The following is a 26,209-nucleotide window of genomic DNA, read 5'->3' as shown; positions in this document are numbered from 1 at the left end:
AGAGAGAGAGGGAGACACAGAATCTGAAACAGGCTCCAGGCTCTGAGCTGTCAGCACAGAGCCCGACGCGGGGCTCGAACTCACGGACCGCGGGATCATGACCCGAGCCGAAGTCAGACGCTTAACCGACTGAGCCACCCAGGCGCCCCTAGTCCTGTGGTTTTTAAGTCCTGAACATCTTAAAGTGTCTCCGAAACAGAAGCAAAGTCAAGGTGGCTCATCCCGTGCACAAACCCACAAGCACACAGGCACCATTAATGATTTAGGATTTTAAGTAATATGAGGAAAGACTGATGAGCCACGCCTTGTGAGAAAAACAATTACACCAATACTGGGAATACTGGATTTTGTACTTGCCTAGTTTTGAAAACCGAGATTCAGAAATTTGCAGAATATTTTCAGGGAGAGAAGTCCAAGACATGTTTTGACTTTCAATTAAAAATATCTGTTAATATTGCTGGAAATGATGACACTCCGACATTGACCGTGTTCACGTTAAATCTGTAATCGGAGATGGTGACGTAGAAATATAGTCAATTGTCACTTAAAAACACACAAAAATTGGACATGCTATACACTTGTCTTTTAAAATGTATCTATATTATTTTCACCAATCAAAACACACAGAATATATTTTATTATAAAACATTAGGCAATGTTACTTTTGAGATATGCAGTCTGAAAGGTCACACCTGTATTTACTACCAGTATGAAACACCAGTGGAGTACATTAGAAATCAACCAGACAAACTCGTACATCATTACCATGACTCACACGGTATTGAATCTGGATTAAATCGGGATCCCATCCAGGGATGTCAGCAAGGGGCCCCGCTAAGAGTTTTTTCCTTTCAGCACTGAGGCTCTGAGTTCTGTGTCCCGAAGAGAAAAATAGAGCCCCACTTCCGTTTCCACCACCACAACTGATCAATATTGAGCAGTCTGTGTTTCCACAATGTTCTCCTACTCTGATAGACTCTACCTGCTCTTGAGGTCAAGACCCGACGTAGGGGGAGGCAGTCATTTCCTTTTTGACCAAAAAATAAGCCAACAAATAAAATAAACCTAGTCCAAATTCCAGGCTAATAATAAATTACCTGGTTTATAAAAATATGTGTCCAAAATAGTTACTTCCAGGGTTGTGTACAATATAAATTACAAAAATAAAATAGAAAAGATGAAAAAATTGAGCACGTTTTAGTTCTTTATCTAACGTCAGCATTCACCCACAGAGAGCGGTTTGAAACCATCTGCATTGCACCAGGACCCTGGTGCATCTCGGCTCAGGAGGGAGGACCCTGAAGTGGGGTGAGGTATTTCTGCGGAGCTCTGCTGTCTGCAGCCCTGTGGCCTGTCCTCGGTGCCCTCGCTGCTACCTGGTAGAAGGTGGGCTCGGCAGGAAACCCATCTGCACCAATACAGGCTCCCCCCATGAATGCACGGAGGAATGAGTAAGCAGGAAGCCAGTCTGCGGGGGCACCCAGCTCCGCTTACAAATGGCGCCCAGCGAGGAGCTGAATGTGCCCACGGCATCCCCGTGCTGGGTTCATGTAAGCCTAGGGCAGATAAAGCATTTGAAAGATTCTCCTCTTTCTTTGCTTTTCTTTTTAAAGATAGATTTAGTAAAGTCTTTTTGAAGAATGCGTATTAGTGAGAAGGCTGTTGTAAATGTTTATATGTGTATGATGATAACTTTCTTCACTATACCATCAGGCCTCCGAAACTAGAACCACCCTAAGCCATCTAATAGGTGTTTCTGCTTCAGTCCAAGTTAGTATTTCCATCTTGTACTTGAATGTGTCTAAACCTCACAATATAAAACTATTTCTTACTTCAGTATGATTTTTTTTCATCAAGGGTTCCCGTTTCCAGTGATAAGACCAACCAATAAGATACGCAACTGGTACAGACAGAATTGTATATTTTAGGTAATATTTATGATAGACTTTCTTATCAAAGTTCCTCTTCAGAACACATTCTATAGAATGTTAACCCAGTCGATAGCTTCTGCAACAGTGAAACACAAGATATGAATCTGTAACACAATAAGCTCAAGGGACAAGCATCATGAGCACAGGTGGCCCAAATGTGACCATTGTAACTCCATTTCTGCAGTGATGCTTCAATACTCAGTATGTTAGTGAACTCTGAATGATTTCCATATCAGAAAGTCTGAAAGCATCAATTTCAGGTGAGCAGTTTTAAATCAGAAAAGACTCAAGAGTTAATCACTACTCTTGAGGGTGCTTCCTCATATCCCCGTGAGGAGTTTTTCCCACAAAATTCATGGGTTTCCCTCAGGAAAAGGAAATGCTCCATAAGTGGAAAACACCACCACCACACAGGCCTTCCAAATCACCTTGCTTCCTAAAACAGACCCAAGGGAGGGGGGCATTTAATGTGGTTTCTTTCAGCAAAGAAAGAAAATCGAGTATGAACGAACGTTAGATTAGAAACTGGAAACGCTGCCTTGGGAGATGGTGCGTCTCACCTTGAATGAGGGAAGGTAAGAGAGGACCCTGAGCAGTCTCGGGCAAAGCAAGCACTTGGAAAGTGACTGCGGTCGCCTTCAGTGACCATTTCGCAAAATTCTACCCTTGCCGCTGATGGATTCAAGAATCTGTCGGCCATCATGTCATTGATGTGGAGTGTTAGGTGCCTGATAAAGAAGGTGAAGTTTTAGGTAGCATCTTAAATTAATACGTCCAGAAGACCAGGAAAACAGAGCAAGGGTAGATAGGATTTTAAAGGTATATATGGCCTAAGCAGCACAAAACTTAAAATTTTATCATGCAATAAAGCTGAATGCACAGTCATCCCAGACTAAGACAATTTAGAGGAAATAAAGTGTCCCTACAAGTGTCTTGGTTTTAGCAGTGATAATTCTCAGCCCAAAACATGACAAATTTAAGAAAAGTTGTATTTTTTATTTATTAAATAGATTTAATTATATTCCTTCTGAAATACAAAAGATAGAATAAATCATACCATAAAAGAAGGTAAGATATGATAATATGATGGTGGCCAATTAATACACATAAATCTATTTTTTTTGGACAGACACCAAATCACTTCAGAGGATTAAGAGATCATTCTAGAAGCAGCACTACCTGGAAGATTATTTGGCATTTAGATACTGATTTCCAAAGTGCTAGATGGCAAGAGCAAGCACATGTGGTCACATGCATAGAAGTCCCAACAGTTACTGAGGATGAGAAATTGTCACCACTATTACCGTACAACTTAAAAAAAAAAATCACCTATTCTAATTGCTCACCTGAAATGACCTTGAACATAATCTCTAAGAGTGTGGCTTGCACTTGTTTCCTTCAGACATGATCTGCTTCATTTTATAATCTAGGCAGGCAATCCTATTAGAACTGAGTAGGGGCAAGGCATTGTGTTTCTTACATGCAGAACATGGAGTTTTTTCTATTTGGTTCCATCAACCCCCCCAAGCATTTCAGGCCCATGGAAGCGAGAATTCCTTCACTGATGACAAGCTCTGCTGCTCATAACTTATCATCGACAACCTTCCAGGGGTCCCGTCGAGGCATCGAGGCTGCTGTCTGTGTCTGAGGCCAACGTCTGCTCGGTTGACATGGATGAGATGTCGTTGATGGAGGACGACTCGGAAGGAGTGGCGTTGCTACTTACTGGTGCATCTGTGCTAAGAAAACCAAATATAATAAAATCTGAGGCACGACATTGCTGCAGGTTCGGGCAGTGAGACTTTAGGCCATCCCTCAGCTCCGTGCTCGTGCGGTTCCCTGGCCCACCTGCAACATTCTTCTTTTCTTCCCAGTGGCAAAACGTCACATATGTGCATGTGTATAATCATCTTAAAAAATACCTGCTGCTTTAGGGGTGCCTGGGTGGCTCATTTGGTTAGGCGTCCGACTTTGGCTCAGGTCATGATCTCACAGTTCGTGAGTTTAAGCCCCATGTTGGGCTCTGTGCTGACAGCTCAGAGCCTGGAGCCTCTGCTTTGGATTCTGTGTCTCCCTCTCTCTCTGCCCCTCCCTGCTCACGCTCTGTCTCTGTCTCTCAAAAATAAACATTAACAAAAAAGTAAAAAAAAAAACCTGCTGCTTTAAAAAAGATTTTTAATAGAAAAACTACTGAACCTGTCCTACAACGATCAGTGTCACAAAAAGGCTGAAGCCCAAATAGGGTTCAGGTGTCCATCAACACTTTGTCCAAGGAGAAAAGCAGTAATCTTTGAAGAATTCTTTTCTAATAAAAACACCTGCTAGCAGAAACAAAGACTGTATACAAACAAAACAACAACAAAAAAAAAAAAAAAAGGAAAAAATTTAGCGGCCTCTTGTTCATTTTATTTTATACATCCCCAAAACTGACATTTTGAATTTTTAAGGTATGTGAAACTATCCTATTTCCTACCGTCCATATTTTAGTCTGGTTTGAGCAAAAATAAAACATCCAAGCTCTCAGAGGTCAGTGCTTGCAGTCTGAAATTTGTGCTTAGTTAACCACAAGCACCTAAAGTGTGGAAGTTATATAATCTCTAGATGCTTGACACATAGATCATGCTGAATACAAAATTCAAGAAAAGTAAGCAGTACAATCTGCACTTCTCTGTGTGTGTGCACGTGTGCTTTTGGGGAGGGGGGGTGCGAGGTGAGGAAGTAAGTATAACTTGAAGGATTTCATTTAGGAAGCAGGTGGGATCCTACGGACCTAAATTAACACCACATATGTCTCTAGCAGTCATACAATGAATCTACCACTAGGTAGATCAAATAGAAATATGGGAGAATTATATGAACAGTTTTTCTCAAAGAAAACCAAATTCCATTTTTCTTAGATTTGCACTGATTTTCTTTTTAAACTGGGTGGAGCCAATATGAAGAGGGTCATGCACATAAGAAATGTTTAAAAAAATTTTTTTTAATGTTTAGTAATTTTTAAGAGACAGAGAGAGAAAGAGCGAGCAGGGGAGTGGCAGAGAGAGAGGGAGACACATAATCTGAAGCAGGCTCCAGGTTATGAGCCATCAGCACAGAGCCTGACGCGGGGCTCGAACTCGTCAACCGTGAGATCATGACCTGAGCAGAAGTTGGACGCTTAACTGACTGAGCCACCCAGGCGCTCATTAAATTAAAACATTGGAAGCGTTTTAAATTCAACTCCCTCGTCTGTAAATGGAGCTGATGGCAGCAGTTGCAAGCATGAGACGAGATTGTCTATAATGCAGTTAGCTTAGTGCCTGGCCTGTCAGTAATATGTTAGTTGTCACAGCCAAGACAAACCCAAACAGGAAGACTACCTCACACAAGGAGCTTCCAGATCCAGGGCCGGTCGAGCTGGCATTTAATGCATCACTGCCATTTGGAAAAGTTGTACAGGGAAAAGGAGAACATCAACTATTAAAGCAATCACTAACCTGAAGGCTGATCTTTCACAACACCATTCTTGCTTCTTTCTTCCCAGTCCAGTACTTCTTTGTAAATCAGCTCTTCAAACAGAAATGCAAGTTAAAAGGCTCCATCAGTTTCTCTGCATCTCTGAACCCTGCTTCCAAATCAATTGAAACCCCTCCAAGGGCACTGTGGTGTCTTATTTTTAATTGTGATATACAGTTAATTCAATAATATCTTTTGCCTAGATCACAACATCCACACTTTGTTGATCCATTACATCTTTCAGCCCAACTGTTAAGGCAGCCAAAAATGCAGGCAGTTGTAAATTCACATGTGGGTTTTACGAGGGGCAGGGGACTAGTAAAGTGGCTCTCACAGAACATTTTAAAGGATTGGATGCTTTTGTACTGTTTGCACATGTTTCTCTCCATCGTTACTTGGGATTCTCCAAATGGAACCAGTACCCATATGTCGGCCAGAAGCCCCTCCAGAGTGGCCAGAAATTAATCCAAATTCCTCAGTCATTTCTTGGCTTCAACTTCCGTTTCTTCCATCCTCCCTGGTGAGAAAAGCTAACAACCTACTAAAGATGCATTAGGGGTTTCTACAATTTTGGTATTTGTGAACCAGGATGAGCACCTTGTAAGCATTTCCTGAGGCTCACAAGGCCGCTCTTGGCCAGAGTGTGGCCATGTGTGTCACACTGTTGAGTGTTCATGAAGGTCACAGCATCCTCGATACCCTGGAGAAAGCAGACATAATCTGCTTGGGCAAGACCCGTTGCCACTTCTGACCTGCACTGACCAGGGTTCTTTCTCAATGACCCCTGATTCTGCTTTTTAATGAAAAATTATTAGTTCAACCTCCTGATTACTGGCTGAATTTGCGGTGGGTTGTTTGGTCAATCTTACAATCTTTGGAAGCAAATGGTATGCAGTTCCAATGTGCTCCTCTCTAATTCTGTTATCTTCAAGTTCCTTCTCTATCAGGGAGGGGCAAGAGATGGGCCAAGAGAGACTCTGCCCCTTCCCTAGGAAGGCTACTGCAACAAGTGAAAAGCCGCCCCTTTACAGGACTTGAAGAAGTGCCATGAGTAAGGGGCAAAATCAGCCCTTACCTTTCCACTCCTCGATTGCATGCTCTCTTTCTTCCAACTGGGCATCATAAATCTGAGGTGGTGGCTGAAATCACAGTTAAAGTCAACGGTTAAAACAGGAATGAGGCATGAATAAGTCCATAACATCACTGTGAAGATTCTAATCTATTTGTCATGTGGCTTTCATGCAATATATGGCTTCTTAGAGATTTCCTCCTAAGTGTGATATTACATCAGTTTTGGAATCAAAATAATTAGGGAAAAAATTAACCAAAAAAATATGGCCCTCTTAACAATCACATGACCTTCACTCTAATGACATCTGCCCAAATGGAACTAAAAAAGTGGTAATCAAAGGCTGTTTTCTGGAGACCTGCCCCAGACAAGGGAAGGGCTAGGAAATCCGGAAGGTACGGAATAGAGCTCAGGTTTGCAGTGCTTCATGGTAGAGCCCCCAAACCCAATCCTCAACTCACAGTGAGCTGTTCCCAAAACCTACTTAAAAATCACACACTTATAACTAGGATTCCTTGCACACAAAACAGTGTTTCATGTGGTGGTTAAATCCATAGGCCAAGTCATAAAAATGTGCTCTACGGTGGCATAAAGCAAGCCTGCCACTATGTGGTTACTTTGCTCGTAGTCAGAGGTTATCCACACCAGTGCCGCTAAGGAAAAATGCACCTGGGCACCAAACTCGGAAGCGGGACTCCCCTGGCAGGTGCCTCAAGGGAAGGATAAATAAACCTGTGATTTTCAGCGAGTTTCTTAGCCTCTCTGATGGGGTGGCCTGAAGAAGGTGTTCCAAGCAAGGTGCACATGGCACAGTGCCAGGCAAACAATGGAAGCTTAGCAAATGGCAATGTTAGTACAATCACACATGAGCATCTGCGTAAAGGAATAGTATCTCCACCACAGAAGCATGTTCCCTCCCGAGCTACACTGAGCTGCAGCCCCCGCAGCAAGTGTCCCCAAAGGGAACCAGGTCCAGACGACTGTAGGCCCCTTTGTATTCAGGGGTCCTTTGAAATCTAGAACTTACTATCCTTATGTGGCCACTCTGGACTAACAGACGGAAGACCCGAGGGAATGTTCAGCCCTGCCTTTACACACAAGCCTTGGAAAACAGGTGCTTACCGCTTCTGCTTCAGCAGGGTCATACCAAACAGTAATGTAAGGGTGACGCAGAGCCTCGTCTACAGAGATGCGCTTGTCAGGGTCTATCACTAACATGTTCGATAACAGATCTCTGGCTTGATTTGCTGGGGTGAAAACAAACATTAGATTAATAAACTAATACTCAGACACAGGGAATTGTATAAAGACAACATGACAGTACAGAGAGAACAAAGATGTGTGATCTTTGAGAAATTTGTGACAGCTTCCTGATCAATCGAGCCTTTTTCTTTAAGAATGAGCCAAGCAGCCACTTTCACTACACATCACTACACTACACTTTCACTACACAGATTTTCAAATGTGGTTTCTTGCCTCTGGATCTGGGAGGAGAGGAGGGGTGGCAGGGCCTGGGGAAAGGGTACCAGGTGGACACAGGCCAACCGGAGGCTGAAGGGGGGGTCCGGGGAGGGGGGTAGGACCCACCAGGGAAGGCACAGGATGCAGCTAAGGGCGGCACTGCCCAAAGTGCAGGCATGAAACGCGGGCAGGCTTTTTTTCCCACCTGATGTCCCATCAAAATGAAATTAGAGCAGACCTTTTAAGCCATACAAATAATCTCACGTTTGCACACTAGACAACACTTCGCAGATATCTCTGCTATGCTGACCTGTATAGAATGTTGGCAACAGACACTTGAAAAAGAATCTAGAGATCAGTTGTTAGGAAAAAACCCAACAAGTTCAATAACTCAGTCAAATATAAGGCTCACCTAGGTTTCAGCAATTAAAGCTCACATGGGTGGGCAAAGGACAGATGGGTTTTTCTGACTGAGGCACAGTTTTGCCCTGATGTGGAGAGAAATCTGTTCTTTGCCTTAAATCACATTTTTAGAGGTGGGCACAGGTGGAAGAGAGGAGAAACTTTTTAAATTGAACTGTAATACAGTTTCTGACTCTTCAATTGGGCTAGAATCGTAATTTAAGTATTCCTTATTCCTTATGCCTGAAAACTGTGTGAATTCCAATTGCTGTAATTAACATCAGAGTCTTTCAGACTGACGTGAACCTTTTTATTTGGACCAAAGGCTCAGTGAGGCCATTTTATTGAGGACAGAACTTTCAGGTCTTTTAGGCTTTCTCTCCACCAAGCCTTCATTCTAGTAAATAACTTTGAGAATTTCAACTATGTTATCTCCTAATGTTCGTAGCTGTCAGAATGCAAACCTGAAAAGGTGAAAGCGGCCCCTGGATTGAGAAAACCAATATTGGGGGGGGGGGGAGGGGAAGGGCATCTTACTTTTTATTTTGTCTCGTTCAGATTCTGATGGGAATATCCAATCTGGGAAGAGTTCTTCAAATTTGATTCCGGGGTACTTTGGTCTGTTTTCTACATAATTCCTCACGGTCGGCTGAAGTTTCTTCATAAAATCCGCAGACGGCGTTCCTAGTTGCTCAATGACTTTATTCCACTGATCAATATCTAAGGAGTCTCTTGAGGAAAATACAACTGAAGGGGCTTACAGTCACGTTACACGGAGTAGCATTATTCAAAGAAACACTTAGATCCTATTTTCACCTACTGACAGGTAATTAACTAGGCTGTCCCACTGGGGCAGCCGAGGTATTCTAAAATAATATTCACATGGTGGTTGGGGTCTCCAAAGTTGACACTACTTTTAAAAACTCTGCTCCTTTATAAACTCTGATCATGGTTTATTAAACCAACACACTGAGGAATGTATGCCTTCCCCTTCTAGATCAAAATACAGTTAATCTTGTAACTGAAGAATACTTATGACAGAAGTGATTAAAGATGAAATTAGATATTACTTAGGCAGACTGAAATTAATTTTCACATCAAAGTTACTTAGATTGGAAAGCTCCCTAAAGTGGACAGATCTGAGTCCTCGGTCTAAGGTGGGGTGCGGCACGTGAGCTGGGGCTTTCTGAGCCTCGTCCTCTCTCACAGGACCACATGCCTTCCTGTAACTGGGCTTAGACAGCTTTGGGAGGTCATTGTGTTTTACTTGGCACTGACCATGCCCATCACTGCAGTACCTTGGAGCACATTTTATCTCCTTTCATAGTACATGACCGGGTTCCAGACTCCACTGTGCACTAGACATGCATCAGGTGCCGGGCAGTCAGTCTCCCTTGGGTCTCAACTCCCTTGTTTGTAAAACTCAGAAAATACCAGCTTTGCCTGTTTCACAGGGGGCTTGGAATAATGAGGTGGAGAGGGATTCTGAAACTGTTAACAATCATACGAGAGAACGTAGGACAGAAAAAAATCATGTAGGCAGCAATGTTTAAAAAGCAGTTTTTAAAAGTTTTTAGAAAAATCTAATAGAGGTTTACCTCAAAAAATGCAATTACATCATTATGAAAGAACCCAGGCGGCAGAAATGCTCTTAGAAGAACAAAGAAGACAATTGCGTTCTTCCAGAATGTTGGCCATCTGCAGTCCTGCTTGGGAGAGGAGTCCTGGCCATTCGAGTCACTAGTATATTCTCTTCCCTCACTCTTTTGTTCCTATGTGATGCTGAAGCAGAATTGTGCGGCATTCAAGCCCTTCTCACCAAACAACTGAAACAGCCCCTCATCTCCCTGCTTCTGCTCATGCCCTTGACAGTCTGGCTTCGGCTCAGCAGCTGCAACAACTGTTCCCAATGTGAGTCAGACAGGAGCCTAGAAATGGGTGGGCGCTCAATAAATGTCTAGTGTGTTTATGATAAAGGGTCGTTTTTGTAGACTAAAGGGTGGTGGGAAAGGAAAAGACCATCCCAAGAAGCCTGGCTGATCTTCCAGGTGTGTGCGTGCATTACCATCCCTTAGCTACCACGGGCTTCTCATTATACCCAAGAGGAACCAAGGCTCAGAGAGGCCCTGTCTCATCCAGCATACACAGCCACAATGTGCACCCAAGGTGGTCTGGCTGAGGCTGTCTTTTCCTTGTGGGCTATTGTGGGGACAGGCATTCCTGTTCTATCCCAGATCATACATCTGAAAGCAAATCTCAGAGAACTGCAGTCTGCTTTCCAGAATCTTTTTCCATGCTTACAATTTTTAATCTAATGTTTGAAGGTGTGTGCAAAACTTGTCTTTGGAGAATGACGTTAATCTCGGTGTGTATTTTGAGAATGACATTAGGTGGCCTTATATATAAAACTATTAATTATTGACACTGCAAGATGGTAATATGTAAAGTAGGAATTTTAAATTACTTAATAATGCTCCAAAAAGTATTCACAGTTTTCGTTTTTGTACTTTCTGAAAAAAACATTCAATTTAAAAAAGGAAAGGCATAAAATGAATAAGAATTGAGACAAACGAGATGTTAAATAGATACTTCTAAATTATTTATCTTTAGAATTTATCAAGTTTTCCTTTTTAAACTGAGTCTGTTTGCAGACTTATTAATAGTTTGGAACAAGCAAATCAAAGGAAAGGCTATGGAAAACTGCTGGAAAATTTATTAGAATAAAATAAAATGCTGTATTTAACTCCACATAAAATCTGTGATGTGAAAAATGTCAAGGAAGGCAAATAAAATGACAGGAACAAAATCTTTTCATTCCATGTTTGTGTTGTAAAGAATTTATATTACAAGAAAATCACCCTTATAAAATTATAAAAAATGAAAGCAACTTTAATAAAATACATACAAAACACTGACTACACAGCTTGGTTTCCTTTAAAATTAACCATCAATCTGCCAATGGACAGAGACCACTTTAAGCTTTCATAACGAAAAAACAAAATCAAAGACTAATGAAAATAGTAAGTGGAACACAAATGAAAAAGGGAATATGTGAAGAACCATGTTAGAGTAAAAAATATTAACGATGGAGGAATATGAGGAAAGAAAGCTATTATAAGTATTACATTATCTCTTCTCTTTTATGGTTGATGTCATTAATGTGATTTGCTAACCACAGTATAAATTAATCTTTTGCATTTTATATTTATTAAGACTTCTCCAGGTGTGTCACAAAAGAACCTTCTAGATGGATCTTTTAAAAATTTCTACAAAATGTCAGCAGAGTAATAGGCAAGAAAATTAACATATCCTGTTTCTCACAAACTTTTCCTTTTATTCTCTTTTACTTGGTCTTATGTAGTGTGCTTCAGTTCTTACTTTGGGGGGAAAATATTTTAATCCATACTGGTAACTAACAAAATGGTATGCTAATTAAATGACACAAGGGTATTGGCTTATTAAATTTAGATAGCAACTTTCCTTGTTAAATTAACTGAATGGTCTAATAAATGGTATTTTCACTTAAATATCAGAATACATCTGTCAAAGAATAAGTAAATTTCTAAGCTATTTTTGATAAAATTAAAAACTAATATAATTGGTTTAATAAAACCATTACAGGTAGTCAAGTAAAAAAGAAAACGTAAAGTTGAACCATTTGGTTTGTGACACTACTTTAACAAACATAATATAGACCCCCTTAGAACACAGTCTAGAATTATAACATTTTCCTTTTGAGCTCCTGCTGCCTTTGGCATTTATGGAAAGCATGGCCGGGAAGGTCCCGGGAAGGATACGATCAGTGCCTTGGAATATCACACAACCTTTCACCAGCTCTCCCATGATGCACCCCACTGACCAGATATCAACTGAAAACAAAATGAAATGACAAAATTATGAAGTGCCATGAACAAAACAAAGGTGAGGAAAAGGAATTCTAACAGTGTACTAAACACACAAATATGGAAAAATAAATTGCTGGCTAAGGGTGAACTTTTTACACAATGTGAATGAGTGCTGGCCTCTCCTCTGGCTTTCAGTAAGCGGCAATCTGGGCTTTAGCGCCAAAGATTCCCGGACTTCCCAGCTTGAGAAGCAAACAAAACCCCAGAAAGGAGAGGTGGCTGTCCCCGCAAATCTGTGTGGCCATGTGCCCACCCCCATCGCTACCCCCACCCCCGTGGCCAGTGCTGGGTCTCTCCCTGTGAAGGATACAGTCTCTTCCTGGGAACAGGACTTTATGGAGGACCATTTCTGCCATGATGCACCCGACAGACCAGATGTCCACTACCAAACACCAGGTGATTAAAACCAGCCGGAGACCCCCACGCATCTTTCTCAAACCCCCTCCCAACAGAGACAGACCCAGCTTGTCAATGGGAACTTTTGTAACATATGGACATGACACCCGCCGAACGGTCCTCGCTAAACTGCCATGTCGGTGGGAACTCACAGAGGCAGATTGCTCGTGTGGGCTCCAGGTGAGGACCCGCCAGAGGTGCCCTGACTTCCGGCCTTTCCCCCTCTTCCATGGGTCCCAGCTGAACCCCAGGCCTCAGCCAGGCAGAGGGCTATTTACTGCAGGTGGGAGTGGGGCGGGAGGAGCCAGCAGGGCCAGCAGGGAGCCACAGGGCTGTGTCCCTCATCTGTCAGAGTCAGAACACTGCTTACAGAGCATCTAAAACTTGAAGCACAGCTCATTCCCCGATGACTTGTGCAAACTTTCAGACTCTTAGCAAGGAAATGTGATTGAGTTCTTTTCGACAAATTTATCAAGGTCTAAGTTACAAAGAGCTCTGATATTGCTAGAGTAAGTTAAGTTTTGGTGTTAAAAAACCCATTTTACACAAAAGAGAACATGTATTATTCCATTTATACCAAGTTCACCAATAAGTAAAAGTAAGCTTTGGTGCTGGAAATTAGGATAGTGGCTTCCTTTGGGGGTTGAGACCCGGAGGTGGGCTGGGGAGGTCTTGGGTACCACTGCTGTTATAGATTTGCATACTTCTCTATAATAAATATGTTATACTTTGATAGATGTTCACAGATACTCATTTTGGAAGTGAATTTGTAACAGTGGGTGATTTCTGCCAGTAGAGATGGGCCACAATGACTTGTGTATAACGCAGCCCCCACATTGTGCTTCCTTTGGCTCATGGGACAAGGCTGGTGGTGACCAGCAGCCATGTGTCACCCACACTCACCATTCTCTTTGTAGCCCATGCCCAGGATGACTTCGGGTGCCCGGTAATACCGCGTCACCACGTACGGGGTCATCATGAAGTTGGTGCATGCTGTCCGGGCCAGGCCAAAGTCAAGGATCTTAAGCGTGCAGTCTGATTTTACTACGATGTTGCTAGGTTTCAAATCCTAGGGCAGAAATGGTTTAAATGAACACAATGAACAGGAGTGGACAACACTGTGTGGGTAGGGATTTGTGAAGCTGGGGGTTGCTGACGTACCTGAGTCCTGGGGGAAACGGGGGGGAGGGGCGGGTAGAGTTAGAATTGAACACTGGGATTTTGGAAAATGTTTCTCTCTTAAGTTGAAATGAATACAGATCAGCCTAAAGGAGTCAGATGGTCACCCTCAGGCCCATGTGGGAAGCTTCGTGACATCCTTTTGCTTAAAACCTCCTCAGTGCTTCCCCAGAGCCCACCCATCCCTCCTCCTGTTCATCCCGCTGCCCACAGAAATATAATGTAAGCCACGTACTGAACTTACATTTGCTAGTAGCCACACCAGGAAGAATGAACACAAATGGGTGGAATGAATTTTAATACTCTACCTTATTTAACCCAATATATCCACAATATTATCATCTTATTTTTGTTTTGTTTTTGTTTTATTTTAGAAAGAAAGAGAGAGAGCATGAGCGGGGTTGAGGGACAGAAGCACAGAAGCACAGAGAATCTCAAGCAGGCTCCACACTCAGCATGGAGCCCAATGTGGAGTGCACAAGTGAGATCATGACCTGAGCTGAAATCAAGAGTCAGATGCTCATCCAATGGAGCCACCCAGGCGCCCCCAGAGTGTTATCATTTTAAAATGTAAGCAACATATACAAATTACTAATGACATACTTTACATTCTATTTTTGGTACTGTCTTTGACATCTGTGTATTTACAATAACAGCCACATTCTGAGCACTCAACAACTTTATGCGGCTAGTGGCCGCCCTGCTGCACAGCACGGAGCTAGAATTCTCTGACTCTGCAACTTTCGGATGGCTCTTTCTTCTTTCAGAAAAAGAATTCCACAATCACTTCCTTCTCTCTGAAAAGAAAGCCCACCCCACCCTTGAGGCACCTTCATCTTCCCCTGCCAGCACCAGTTCTGTGACAGGAGATGCAGGACCCAGGTTGACGTAGCAGAAGCTCAGAAAATGCTTGCTGTGTGAACACACAGGTCACACTCGCCTATACCCCATACCCTGAACACATGAACACAATTTCTGCAGTTTCTTCCCCCACAACCCCAGGCCTTTTTTCATGGTGACCCCACCTTCCACCCCCGATCCCAGAACCTTCCTCAGGCCACAGGAATCCAACTTCTGCCTGAGACAGCAGCCTGAAAACTCACCCTAGACACTGCCTTCCAAACTATCCCCATCTATTCTTTTCCCAAGTCACATCACACAGGAGGACCTGGGAGGGCTTTAGGTGTGAGGTTTCAGGCCCAGTACCTACCTAACACTTTTCAAGTGACGTGTCACAGATGAGCACACACAGGTGTGTGTGATGGCTACAATGCGTTAGCAGGATAAGCAGGAAACCACTTAAAAATAACATCAGCTGAACTTATGTTCCATTACTGTTAAATGTTCTCCTTCCAAACTTCCTGGATTTGGTTTAAACATCTAATGTGTGAAAATTGCAATGAAATTCCGACCAATTCCCATGCAGACGCTCTGGCCCCTCATCGGCCCCAGAGCACCATGTGACCACCTTCTCCGTGTGTCTTGATGTGGGAAAGACTTGGGGGAGCACCACCACCCCACACCCACAATTCTGCAGGCGCTGAATCAGCCCCTCACACAAACCAGTGACTCTTCCCTATGAGGAGGCAGTAATACAGCTAAGGCAAAATAAACCAACCTGTTCCTAGTTTCTTTTTTTTTTAAAACCAAAGACTGTGGCAAGAAGAGGCAACTGAGAATACAAATTGCTAACAAACGAAATAATGCTCAACTTTGTGAAAAAAAAAACTATTATTATTTTAATTTTTTAAAATTTCCAAATGACAAGGAGCTATTTTTGGTCTCTCCCATGGCAATGAGGAAAATCATGATAATATCCCGGGCTGGCAGAAGAAGCCAACACAGAACCTTCCTTACACTGTTGGTGGGGATGTCAATAGGTGCTTTCTTTTTAGGAGGCTGATTTTTGAAAAATTTGTAATGTCTATACTTTGCCACCCAGCAGCCCCTGAAATACACTCTGGCCTTGGATCTAAAGCACAGCCACAGGGAGAAGGGTTACTACAGCTACACCACTGGCCAGTTCAATGAACTGCAGAGTGAGTTAGAAAACATGCCCACACTCAGCACCCCAAAACAGTCCAGTGAATAAATGGGCAGAAGATGTGAATAGACACTTCTCCAAAGGAGACATCCAGATGGCCAACAGGCGCATGAAAAGATGCTCAACAGCACTCGTTAGGGAAATACAAATCAAAACAACAATGAGATATCACCTCACACCAGTCAGAATGGCTAAAATTAACAACTCAGGACACAATAGATGTTGGTGAGGATGTGGAGAAAGGGGAACACTTTTGCACTGTTGGTGGGAATGTAAACTGGTGCAGCCACTCTGGAAAACAGTGTGGAGGTTCCTCAAAAATTAAAAATAGAACTACCCTACAACCCAGCAATTGCACTACTAGGTATTTATCCATAGGATACAAAAATTCTGATTTGCAGGGGCACATGCACCCCAATGCTTATAGCAGTGCTATCTACAATAGCCAAATTATGGAAAGAGTCCAAATGTCCATTGACTGATGAATGGATAAAGAAGATATGGTGTATATACACAATGGAATACTACTTGGTGATGAAAAAGAATGAAATCTTGCCATTTGCAACTACGTAGCTGGAACTAGAGGGTGTTATGCTAAGTGAAATCAGTCAGTCAGAGAAAGACAGATACCATATGATTTCACTCATACGTGGAATTTACGAAACTCAACGGATGAATATAGGGGAAAGGAAGGAAAAATAAGATAAAAATAAAGAGGGAGACAGACCATAAGAGACTTAAATACAGAGAACAAACTGAGGGTTGCTGGAGGGGAGGTGGGTAGGGGGATGGGTTAAATGGGTGATGGACATTAAGGAGGGCACTTGTTGGAATGAGTACTGGGTGTCATATGTAAGAGATGAAATCACTGGGTCCTACTCCTGAAGCCAAGACTACATTGTATGTTAACTAACCTGAATTTAAATTTGGAAAAAAGAAAGAAAAGAAAACATGCCCCTTTCACCTGTCAGAAAATTCTTGTCTTCTACTGATTTGGTTGGAACATACTTTACTGCCATCTGCTGGAAAACTGTGATAATAAAATGCAAATCAGGCTGTCCGGTGTAGACAGTGGTCTTGGCAGGCTTTGGGGGAGGTGGCCAACCTCTGGATGCCTGCTAATGGGAGGCTCCCCACTTCCGTGCCGCTCTCTCATCAGCCTTCACACAAAACCAGGTGCAGCTTTCCAAAATCAACTGGACTTACAGCTTCAAGGCAGCAGAGTCAAGACAGTTCTGTCCCTTTAAATCTTGAAAAACACCCCAAACAAGGAAAATAAGAAACACACATTAAAATAGGAAGGACACCTGAACTTGGGGCTTGACCCACAGGGTGTGGGGATAGTAAACAGAGTGTGGCATCCTTGGGACAGCCAACAAGAGTGCACAAAGCATGTGTAACCGAAGAAGGGCGAGGGCAGCAGAAGAGGAGGAGGCCGAGGGCATCACCCCACAAAGCACCACAAGGCCTGGTCACTTCTCAGATCAGAACCCACTGACTGAAGAGGTATCCTAGGAAGGAGGACTCTGCACATGGGGACAAACATCCACTGCCTTGATTTCCCCAATTCTTCCCCACAGGGTATACCTATAGCCACTCGCCTGGGTGACCGAACCTTGGCATGGGAGGCTAAGCAGTTATCTGGAGGACTACTGGACAAAAGCTCTGCATGGACCTTGCAACTCAAAGACCCACTTAGAAGGGGGTTGGGAGGCCGGGTAAAACACGGAGACTGGTCCAGACCTCTTCCAGCTATGTTATGATCCTCTTTTCCAATCCGTGTAGATGAATGCATTTGTGCAGTCAATGGCTTCACGCCATCCCTGGGGCCTTATTAATCGTTCCAGCAACTCTACCACGTCGTGCACAGCAGCTGCAACCAGGACTATGAGCTGGTTATGTCGCAGAGGTCTACACTCTCTAGGACCACCTAGTTCCTTCCGGGCTGGACTAGTAAGTCAAACTGAGATATGACAGAACTGCTATCCCTGCATTCCTTAAGTTGCAATGGTGGCGCTAATCTCCTCTATCCCTCCCAACCCCCCGAGATCAATAATATTTTTGACTTGAGGGGACAGTCTCATGTTTCCACTTGGCCTTCCCCATCGTGCTACTTCTTACCTCACAGGCCAAGGAACCAATGCAGAGGTCACTCCAACTGCCAAGTGTATCCTTTCCAATCATACCCTTGCAGGGCTGGGGAGGTGACTGCCGGGTGGATCCATGGACCCAGTGGCCCACCGTGAGCCACCAGAGTCAGACCCCTCAGATCTGAAGGTTTGGGTCACATGTAGGCAAGCCATAGTGACCTGCCAAGGTGGTGGCTGAAGGTAGGGAGAATGGAGAAGGGAGAGAATGAGCATCTGTTGGGGCCCAGAGAGCAGCTGCAATGACAGGAGCTATAGTTTGTCCCAGTGGCCTACCTCCTCTCAGTTCCCCTCAGGAAGAGAGGCCCATGGGGAGCATCGGGGAGCTTCTCTTGACCTGTGTGGCTCTTGACCAGTGACTGTGCGTGGCAGAAGCCCCTTCTTGTGAGACACCAGACTTCCCTGGCAGGTGGCTCATGGACTCCAGGGCGGGCAAAGCTTTCTGAGAGCTGTCCTGCAACTCTGCCCTCAACCCCTCCAAAGGGTCAGACCCGTGCTGCCTCCTTCTGGCCTCTCCACCTGCTCCAGCTGCTCCAGCCCACTCCCCAGTTCTTCCTCACAGGTCTTCTCCCAAAATGTATCCTGCAGATCCAAGCCTATCCTGGCACGCCAATGCTGTCAGTGAAAAACCCCACATGCTCTATGGGGACAAAGAGCAGCAGAGGGGCAGGAAATGACCTGACTGAGTACAGTATATTCCAACCTCAGTGAGTGGCCCAAGCAAGACAAGGGGGACCACAAATCCAGGAGACACTCAGGAAGTGAACGACAGGTGCTCCAGAAGGCAGCGTGCAGCAGGGATGGGACACTGAGGGAGGTTTTGGAAAGATCTGTGTAAAGGTAATGGTAGACCTTCCAGATCCCCTCAGCTTCACCCCAGAAGAGAGGCCTGGGCTCCTTCTTCACTTGTACTGGCCCATAATTGAGAAAAACTGAAATCAAGTTTCCAGACCAGGGCCTCAGGCATAATACCAACAGATGTGCTGGTATGTGGCCCAGGGAGGGCATGGGTGAGGGGCGCAAGCCTGAAGACAGGGCTCTGTGGTGGAGGCCTGCATCCCACCTGGTGAGAACCTGGCCCCACCCCAATTCTCACAGCTCTATGGCATGGCCTTCCAGACTGAAGGGGCCACGAAGTGCCCACCACAATTAAAAATTTCCACATCAAGGCATATCATCATAACATTTTAGAATGCAAGAAATAAAGGAATATTTTTAGAAGATGCCAGAGATAAAACCCAACAGGGCACTTGCAAAGGATCAGGAAGAAGAATGGTATTAGAAAGCTCAAAAGCCAAATCATACCACACTACAATGGGGTGCTGCATTTACAACCTGGAGGGCGACTGATGTGTAGCAGAGAATTCTATGTCCAACCATACTATGACTCATGTGGCAGGGCAGAGTAAAGAGTTTCAGGCATACGAGGCCTCAGAAAATTTACCTCCCATGCACCACTTCTGGGGAAGCTACTGGAGGATGTGTTCCACCAAAACAAGGGAGTAATCCGAGAAAGATCGGACAGGGGTCCGGAAGCAGGGGGTCCAACACCAGGAAAAGGCAAAGAGAACCACCAGGAAAAGGCGAAGAGAACCACCAGGAAAATGCTGGGCCAGGTCCAGGACAATCCCTCCACATCAGGTATGGGGGCAGCCCATCCATCTGGGAGCAGCACTGAGGCTCCAAGAGCGAGATCTCACAGGTGATGCAACAGCACATCATCTGGGTGAACTGAGAGAAAACCTAGATGCCCCGCAGAAGGCTTAGCGTTAACTTAGCAAGTAGAGCATAGAAAAACAAAACAATGAAAACAGAAATGCAAACAAATCAAAAAACAAGTACTGTTAACTTCAGGGACAAAATGTTGAAAGGAAAAGAAATACAATCATCGTATAAATAGGAGGCTGTGCAGCGGAGAGCATTAGGGGGTCACGATGATGTAAAACACACTATCGATACTGGCCCAAACTTGAGATTTCCAGGTTTACAATTCACAACAGTGTAAATACCTGGGAAAGCAGGGGACAGGAAAGGTGGCAGGGAGTGGGTCTGGGTGGGTAAAATGGAGCTAAATTGGTACCTTACGTCCCCTACTGAAAAAAGGCCAATGCATAGAGATCCACTATTATTTCAATATACAGACAGAAACACCAATGTGACAGCTAAAACAACAGGGTTTGCTTCTGGGGAGTGAGAAATGAGAAGGAGAGAGTGGGGACCCTCTTTTAAAATAAATATCAGAACTATTTGATCCTTAATTAAAATAAGGAACAAATCAACCGACTTGCTCAGCAAGTTGCAGAACAATTACATAAAAGTTGATCCCCTTTCTGAAAAATATAAATTCAAAAGGACATAAGTACATGCGGATATGTTGGTATCAGCATAAATAAGGAGAGAGTGTCACTGTAAAGTTAGTAAGGAAACACACCTAACTGCTATCACTGGCCACCTCCAGGCAGCAACGGAGAGCTGGGGGCCTTTTACCTCTTTTAAATTTTGAATCACAGAAGTGATTCTAAAAAGTGGTAGGACCGTGGGTGTTTTATTTTTCAAATAATTAAATTTTACGTGTAGTATGAAAGCACTTTATTAAGCCAAACCGAAAGGGTGTCTCTTGTGTATGGATCTGTGTATAGGAGAAAGGACTGGAGAGGCTCACGGACAACCGTTAACCCACTAAAGGACTCTTGCAGTTCACGTCTTGGGTCCTGGAGGGGTCCCAACAGGGCCTCTCACTCTTTGCTTTCTCTCTCTTTCCCACAACGAACATGCATGACTTTTCATGAGTAAAACAAAGCCTGGCAAGCACACAAATGTGTGAACAGATCCAAGAATGGCAAGGCCTGTGGAGTGGTGGACAGGATGGAGAAGTGGTCCGTGGAATCATTTGCTCAGGTGTCCTCTGGTTTCAAAACATTGTGCTGGGCAATGCAGACACCTCTTTGGACTTTGGACTCTTTTTGACTTTGTGGTCAGCAGGAGTGGGACCAACCTTCAGGGATGGAACATTCTGTAACATGGGCATGTGTGTGCCTCAGCCCTGAAAAGGTCCCCAGGAATGTGAAGGTATTGCTTCCCCATGAATCTCCTGCTCCAAGAAGGGAGAAACAAGTGAGGCAAAGCGTTTCCCTTTACAAAACTGATAAGGCTGAACATTACGAGGCCTAGTAATAATAAGGCTGGAAATTTATTCTAAAACGTGAATTTAACACAAAATGTGTTCAAGAGTGTCTTCGTTTATATAAAGGCCTATGAAAATTTTAGGAAGAGAAATAGAATGGTATGTTGGGAAGTCTATTTTTAATTAAAAAAATTAATATTACTTATAATGCTAAGTGAAAGAAGGCAGAGACAAACGCCATTATTTCACTCATATGTGGAATTTAAGAAACAAAACAAAAAAACAAGCAAAGGGATAAAAAAGAGAGAAAGAGAGAGAGAGAGAGAGAGAGAGAGAGAGAGAGGCAAACCAAGAAACAGACTCTTAACTCTAGAGAACAAACTGATGGTTGCCAGAGGGGAAGTGAGTAAGGAATGGGTTAAATAGGTGATGGGGATTAAGGAGGGCACATGTTGTGATGAGCACTGGGTGATGTATAGAACTGTTGAATCACTATACTGTACACCTGAGACTAATATTACACTATATGTCAACTAACTGGAATTTAAATAAAAACTTAAAAAAGAGAAGTAATGCTATTTTTAAACCAAATTTGTATTATTCGAACTGAACACTTGGTGGCAGCAAAGGCCACATTTTAAGAAACAGCACCCAGTCAGGAGGACGTCTCAGTGTGTGATGCGCCAGACAGGCCCTGGGAGGACCAGGTACGCTGCCCACGCATGCTGGCTTTGGGGTCACAGACCTGAGGCCCAGGACGAGGATGAGGGGTGAGGGCAGATTAGTCCTCTCAGAATGGGTGGGCTGTGCCGCTGTGGCCAACATTTCCTGGCACCTAAATGATCTACTCTGCACCACTGAAAATCTCTCTATTCTTTTCTATGTGAATAGGCTTCATTGTTCCTGTCTCACTATCTTTCTCCCTGCACAGATTTTCGTTCAGAGAAATTACAACTTCTTGATGTTGGAAGAGAATATCTAACAACAGTCTGTCAACAAAATTAGTATGGTAATAACGTAGGGAATGCTAAGAATGTTTCCAACAAAATTATATTATCTCTGCCTATAGCCTCACACAACATTTTAGTTGTTAAAGAAAAAATCTATCATGATGGTCTGCTTACACAGTGCTACAAGTCAAAAAATAAACAAGAACTCCTAAAACCAGCTTACAGAATTACACTGTATCTCACTGGTTTTTAAATGTTACTTCCTGATAGTCCAGGCAGCTGTCGTTCAAATCCCAGGAGAGCCCAGTCAAGAGGCCCACCCAAGGCCATTCCCAGAGTTCCCAACAGTGGGGCTGGGATGCTGGAGTGGCAAAATTTTACAACATAAGAAATGGATATTTGGCCCATAATTTAGGTAAGATTTCTCAAGCAATGGCATAATTTACTACTTAGCCTCTAACCATTCCCAACCCCAAACCTAAATTCCTGGCTCTTTAAAAATGCCATTTCAAATAATGGTGAATATATTAATAGATGAGTCTGGGTAAATAGTTTGGGATAATTTGGTAGTTCTCTGTCCTGTTCTTGTAATTTTTAAGTCACTTCAAAATTAAAGGTTAAAATTTTATTTTTTTCTTTTGCAGCATCAAATGGAGCAGCTCAAGCCTACATCCAGGGTGGCTCAAGCGGGCTGGGGAGAACCAGGCACTTCACAAAAACATCTACTCTCAACAGGATTTGGAAACTCGACACGATCCCACGGTTTCTTTGGATTCTCAATGCTGACAACTTTTAAAAAAAATTGGGGTGCCTGGGTGGTCGGTTAAGTGTCCAACTTTGGCTCAGGTTATGATCTCATGATTAGTGGGTTTGACTCCCGCATCAGGCTCTGTGCTGACAGCTTAGAGCCTGGAGCTTGCCTCGGATTCTGTGTCTCCCTCTCTCTGCCCCTCCCCTACTTGCCCTCTCTCTGTCTCTGTCTCTCTCTAAAATAAACAAACATCAAAGAAATTTTTTTTGAAAATATTAAATTCTTTTGTACCTTGAGAATCACAGTAACAAAATGATTGTGATTTTAAAAACAAAACTGACACGGCATCACTACTTACTCTATGAATTATACCAGCTGAATGTAGATGTTTAATACCACAGAGCATCTGGTAGAGAAGGTAGGACATTCTTTCATGGTCCAACTCCATATGAATAACCTGACATAAGTTAGCATCCATTAATTCCATGACCAAATACCTGAGGAAAAAAAAGATCAGCCATGTACACATAAAAATTACCCCAAATTCCTTCATGGTTACTCAACTGTATTTATAGGAAACAGTAATAACTTACTACCTAGTTATTGCACTGGCTAAAGCAGAAAAAGAAAAGAAAAGGAAAAGAAAAGAAAAGAAAGATAACTTTCCTCCAAACATTTATAAGGTATCCTGTCAAGAAGTAAACATATAATGGAACTTAGTAGAAGCTTAGGAAAAAACTGCCACTGTGATGTATTTCAAGTTAAAGACAAAACAATTTTATATCATAGTAAATAGAATCTCAAAATTCAAATTCTCCTAAATCTTTACATTTTTTTTTTTGCTACTGGATCATACTTACCAGGATAGAAACCATGCTGTTACTTGCTTCACCTTAAGAAAATTTCTGACCTTGGGGCACCTGGGTAGCTCAGTCGGTTAAGGGTCTGAGTTCGGCTCAGGTCATGATCTCGTTCATGAGTTCGAGCCCCGTGTCAGGCTCTGTGCTGACAGCTTGGAGCCTGGAGTCTGCTTCAGATTCTGTGTCTCCCTCTCTCTCTGCCCCGACCCCACTCACACTCTTTCTCTCAAAAAATAAAGGTTAAAAAATTTTTTTCAAAAATTAAAAAAAAAAAAGAAAATTTCTGACCTTCTTCTCCCACCAGCTGTGCTCCAGATTCTTATTCTCTCTGCAAGCAAAACTCCCCAAAGAGGTCTGTATACTTGGCATCTCCAATTCTTCTCCCATTTTCTTTTACTCCCATTTTGAGTAAGTGGGGCATAAGCCCCACCCCTCTGCTGACACTGTCCTCCTCAAGGCTCCTGATGACTTACTGCCGTGTCAAAATGTCCCTGGCTGATTGTGCCCTGCTCCTTTCCCCAACTTCTTACCATTGGGGCTGCCAACCCTTGGTCCTCGGCCTCCTCCTCTTCTCTATCACAAGTCTTGGTCATCTACTCTGATCTCTGATCTCAATGCTTTAAATACCATTCACAGACCGTCAACTCTCAAGTTCCTACCCTCCACCCAGGCCCCTCTCCCAAACGCCCAGCTCCCAGGCCGACTTGGGCATCCAAGAGATGTCTCGAGGCCCATGTCCAACACTGATCCCGGCTTCTACCTCGCCCTCCAGTCTGCTTAGCCTACAGCCCACCTCATTTCAGCTGGGAGCACCTTCAACCTAGAAGGGGCTTGGGCCAGCGCCAGGCTCCACTCTCGACTCCCCTACCCTCACACTGCAGTCCTCCACAGAGGAGTCCTCCACATTACAATCCTCACACTACCGTCCTCACACCACAATCCTCCACGGTGGAGTCCTCCACACTGCAGTCCTCCACGCCGCAGTCCTCACACTACAGTCCTCCACACTGTAGTCCTCCATGCTGCAGTCCTCACACCACTGTAGTCCTCCACACTGCAGTCCTCCACACCACAGTCCTCACACTAGTCCTCTATGCTGCAGTCCTCCACACTGCAGCCCTCACACTGCAGTCCTCTACGCCACAGTCCTCACACCACAGTCCTCCACGCCGCAGTCCTCACACTACAGTCCTCACACTATAGTCCTCCACACTGCAGTCCTCCACGTCGCAGTCCTCACACTGCAGTCCTCCACACCTCAGTCCTCATACCGCAGTCCTCACACTACAGTCCTCACACTATAGTCCTCCACACTGCAGTCCTCCACACTGCAGTCCTCACACTGCAGTCCTCCACGCCTCAGTCCTCACACTGCAGTCCTCCACACCACAGTCCTCCATGCCGCAGTCCTCACACTACAGTCCTCACACTATAGTCCTCCACACTGCAGCCCTCACACTGCAGTCCTCCACACCGCAGTCCTCACACTGCAGTCCTCCACGTCGCAGTCCTCACACTGCAGTCCTCCACACCTCAGTCCTCATACCGCAGTCCTCCACACTGCAGTCCTCACACTGCAGTCCTCACACTACAATCCTCCATGGTGGAGTCCTCCACACTGCAGTCCTCCACACCGCCTTCCTCATGCTGCCGTTGTCATGCTGTGATCCTCCATGGTGGAGTCCTCCACACTGCAGTCCTCACATTGCAGTCCTCACATTGTAGTACTCACACCACAGTCCTCCATGCCACAGTCCTGCACACTGCAGTCCTTGCACCACAGTCCCCACACCGCACTCCTCCACACCCCAGTCCTCCACACCGCAACCCAGAAACCAAAGTTATTCTTTGAAAATATAAATGTAAGTCAGAGACGCTCATGCCTCTGCTCAAGCCTCACTGCCTTGTCTTAGAGTAGAAGGAAGTCCTTACAATAGCCCAGAGGCCTGGCAGTGTCTGGCCCCATCACTTCTCTGGGCGTCCCCCACTTCTCTCCTCTGCTGCCCAACTCCAGCCACACCGGCCACTTGCAACTCAGAGCCCACCAGGAGTGGCCCCACTTCCACACCTTCTGCCGTTCCTTCTATCTTGATACCATCTTCCCTCAAATACCTGTAGGACTAACCCCTCACCTCCTTCAAGGCTTTCTTCAAATGTCACCAATCCAGTGATGTCTTTCTCCTACCACCCTGCTTACGATTGCAGCCTGACTCCTAACTGCCAGCACTACTGACCCCTACACCATGCCCCACTTCTTCCAGAGCACTTGCCACATTCTTATGATGGCATCATTGCCCTGCTTGTGTTGATTGCTTACCTTCTCTGGCCTTCTCAAAAGTTCTCAGAAGGACTATGACCACCCGCAATTTTTTTTTTAAGTAGGCTCCAAGCCCAGCACAGAACCTAATATGGGGCTTGAACTCACAACTCTGATCAAGACCTGAGGGGAGATCAATCAAGAGTCAGATGCTTAAGGGGCATCTGGGTGGCTCAGT

General features: G+C 44.2%; 1 protein-coding gene across 4 annotated transcripts in view; it reads right to left on the bottom strand.

Moving 5' to 3' along the window:
• Positions 1-578: 578 nt before the first annotated feature.
• The window catches only part of MAPK9 (mitogen-activated protein kinase 9), a 58,002-nt gene continuing 32,371 nt past the window's right edge, over positions 579-26,209 (bottom strand). For 2 of the 4 annotated variants that reach the window (XM_027076948.2, XM_027076951.2), the window contains 8 exons: positions 23,213-23,351; positions 13,563-13,728; positions 12,156-12,227; positions 8,896-9,078; positions 7,618-7,742; positions 6,502-6,565; positions 5,408-5,479; positions 579-3,665 (listed from right to left, as the gene is read on the bottom strand). In XM_027076948.2, the coding sequence (XP_026932749.1) occupies positions 3,523-3,665; positions 5,408-5,479; positions 6,502-6,565; positions 7,618-7,742; positions 8,896-9,078; positions 12,156-12,227; positions 13,563-13,728; positions 23,213-23,351 (964 nt within the window). In that variant the 3' untranslated portion in view covers positions 579-3,522. Of the gene's footprint in view, positions 3,671-5,407; positions 5,480-6,501; positions 6,566-7,617; positions 7,743-8,895; positions 9,079-12,155; positions 12,228-12,573; positions 12,646-13,562; positions 13,729-23,212; positions 23,352-26,209 lie in introns of all 4 variants that reach the window. The other 2 variants (XM_027076949.2, XM_027076950.2) reach the window with 2 other exon arrangements.

The sequence above is a fragment of the Acinonyx jubatus genome, chromosome A1, assembly GCF_027475565.1.
Source record: "Acinonyx jubatus isolate Ajub_Pintada_27869175 chromosome A1, VMU_Ajub_asm_v1.0, whole genome shotgun sequence".
NCBI classification, from domain to species: domain Eukaryota; kingdom Metazoa; phylum Chordata; class Mammalia; order Carnivora; family Felidae; genus Acinonyx; species Acinonyx jubatus.
The sequence above is the reverse complement of the archived record's forward strand: the minus strand, read 5'-3'. Positions and strand labels throughout refer to the sequence as shown.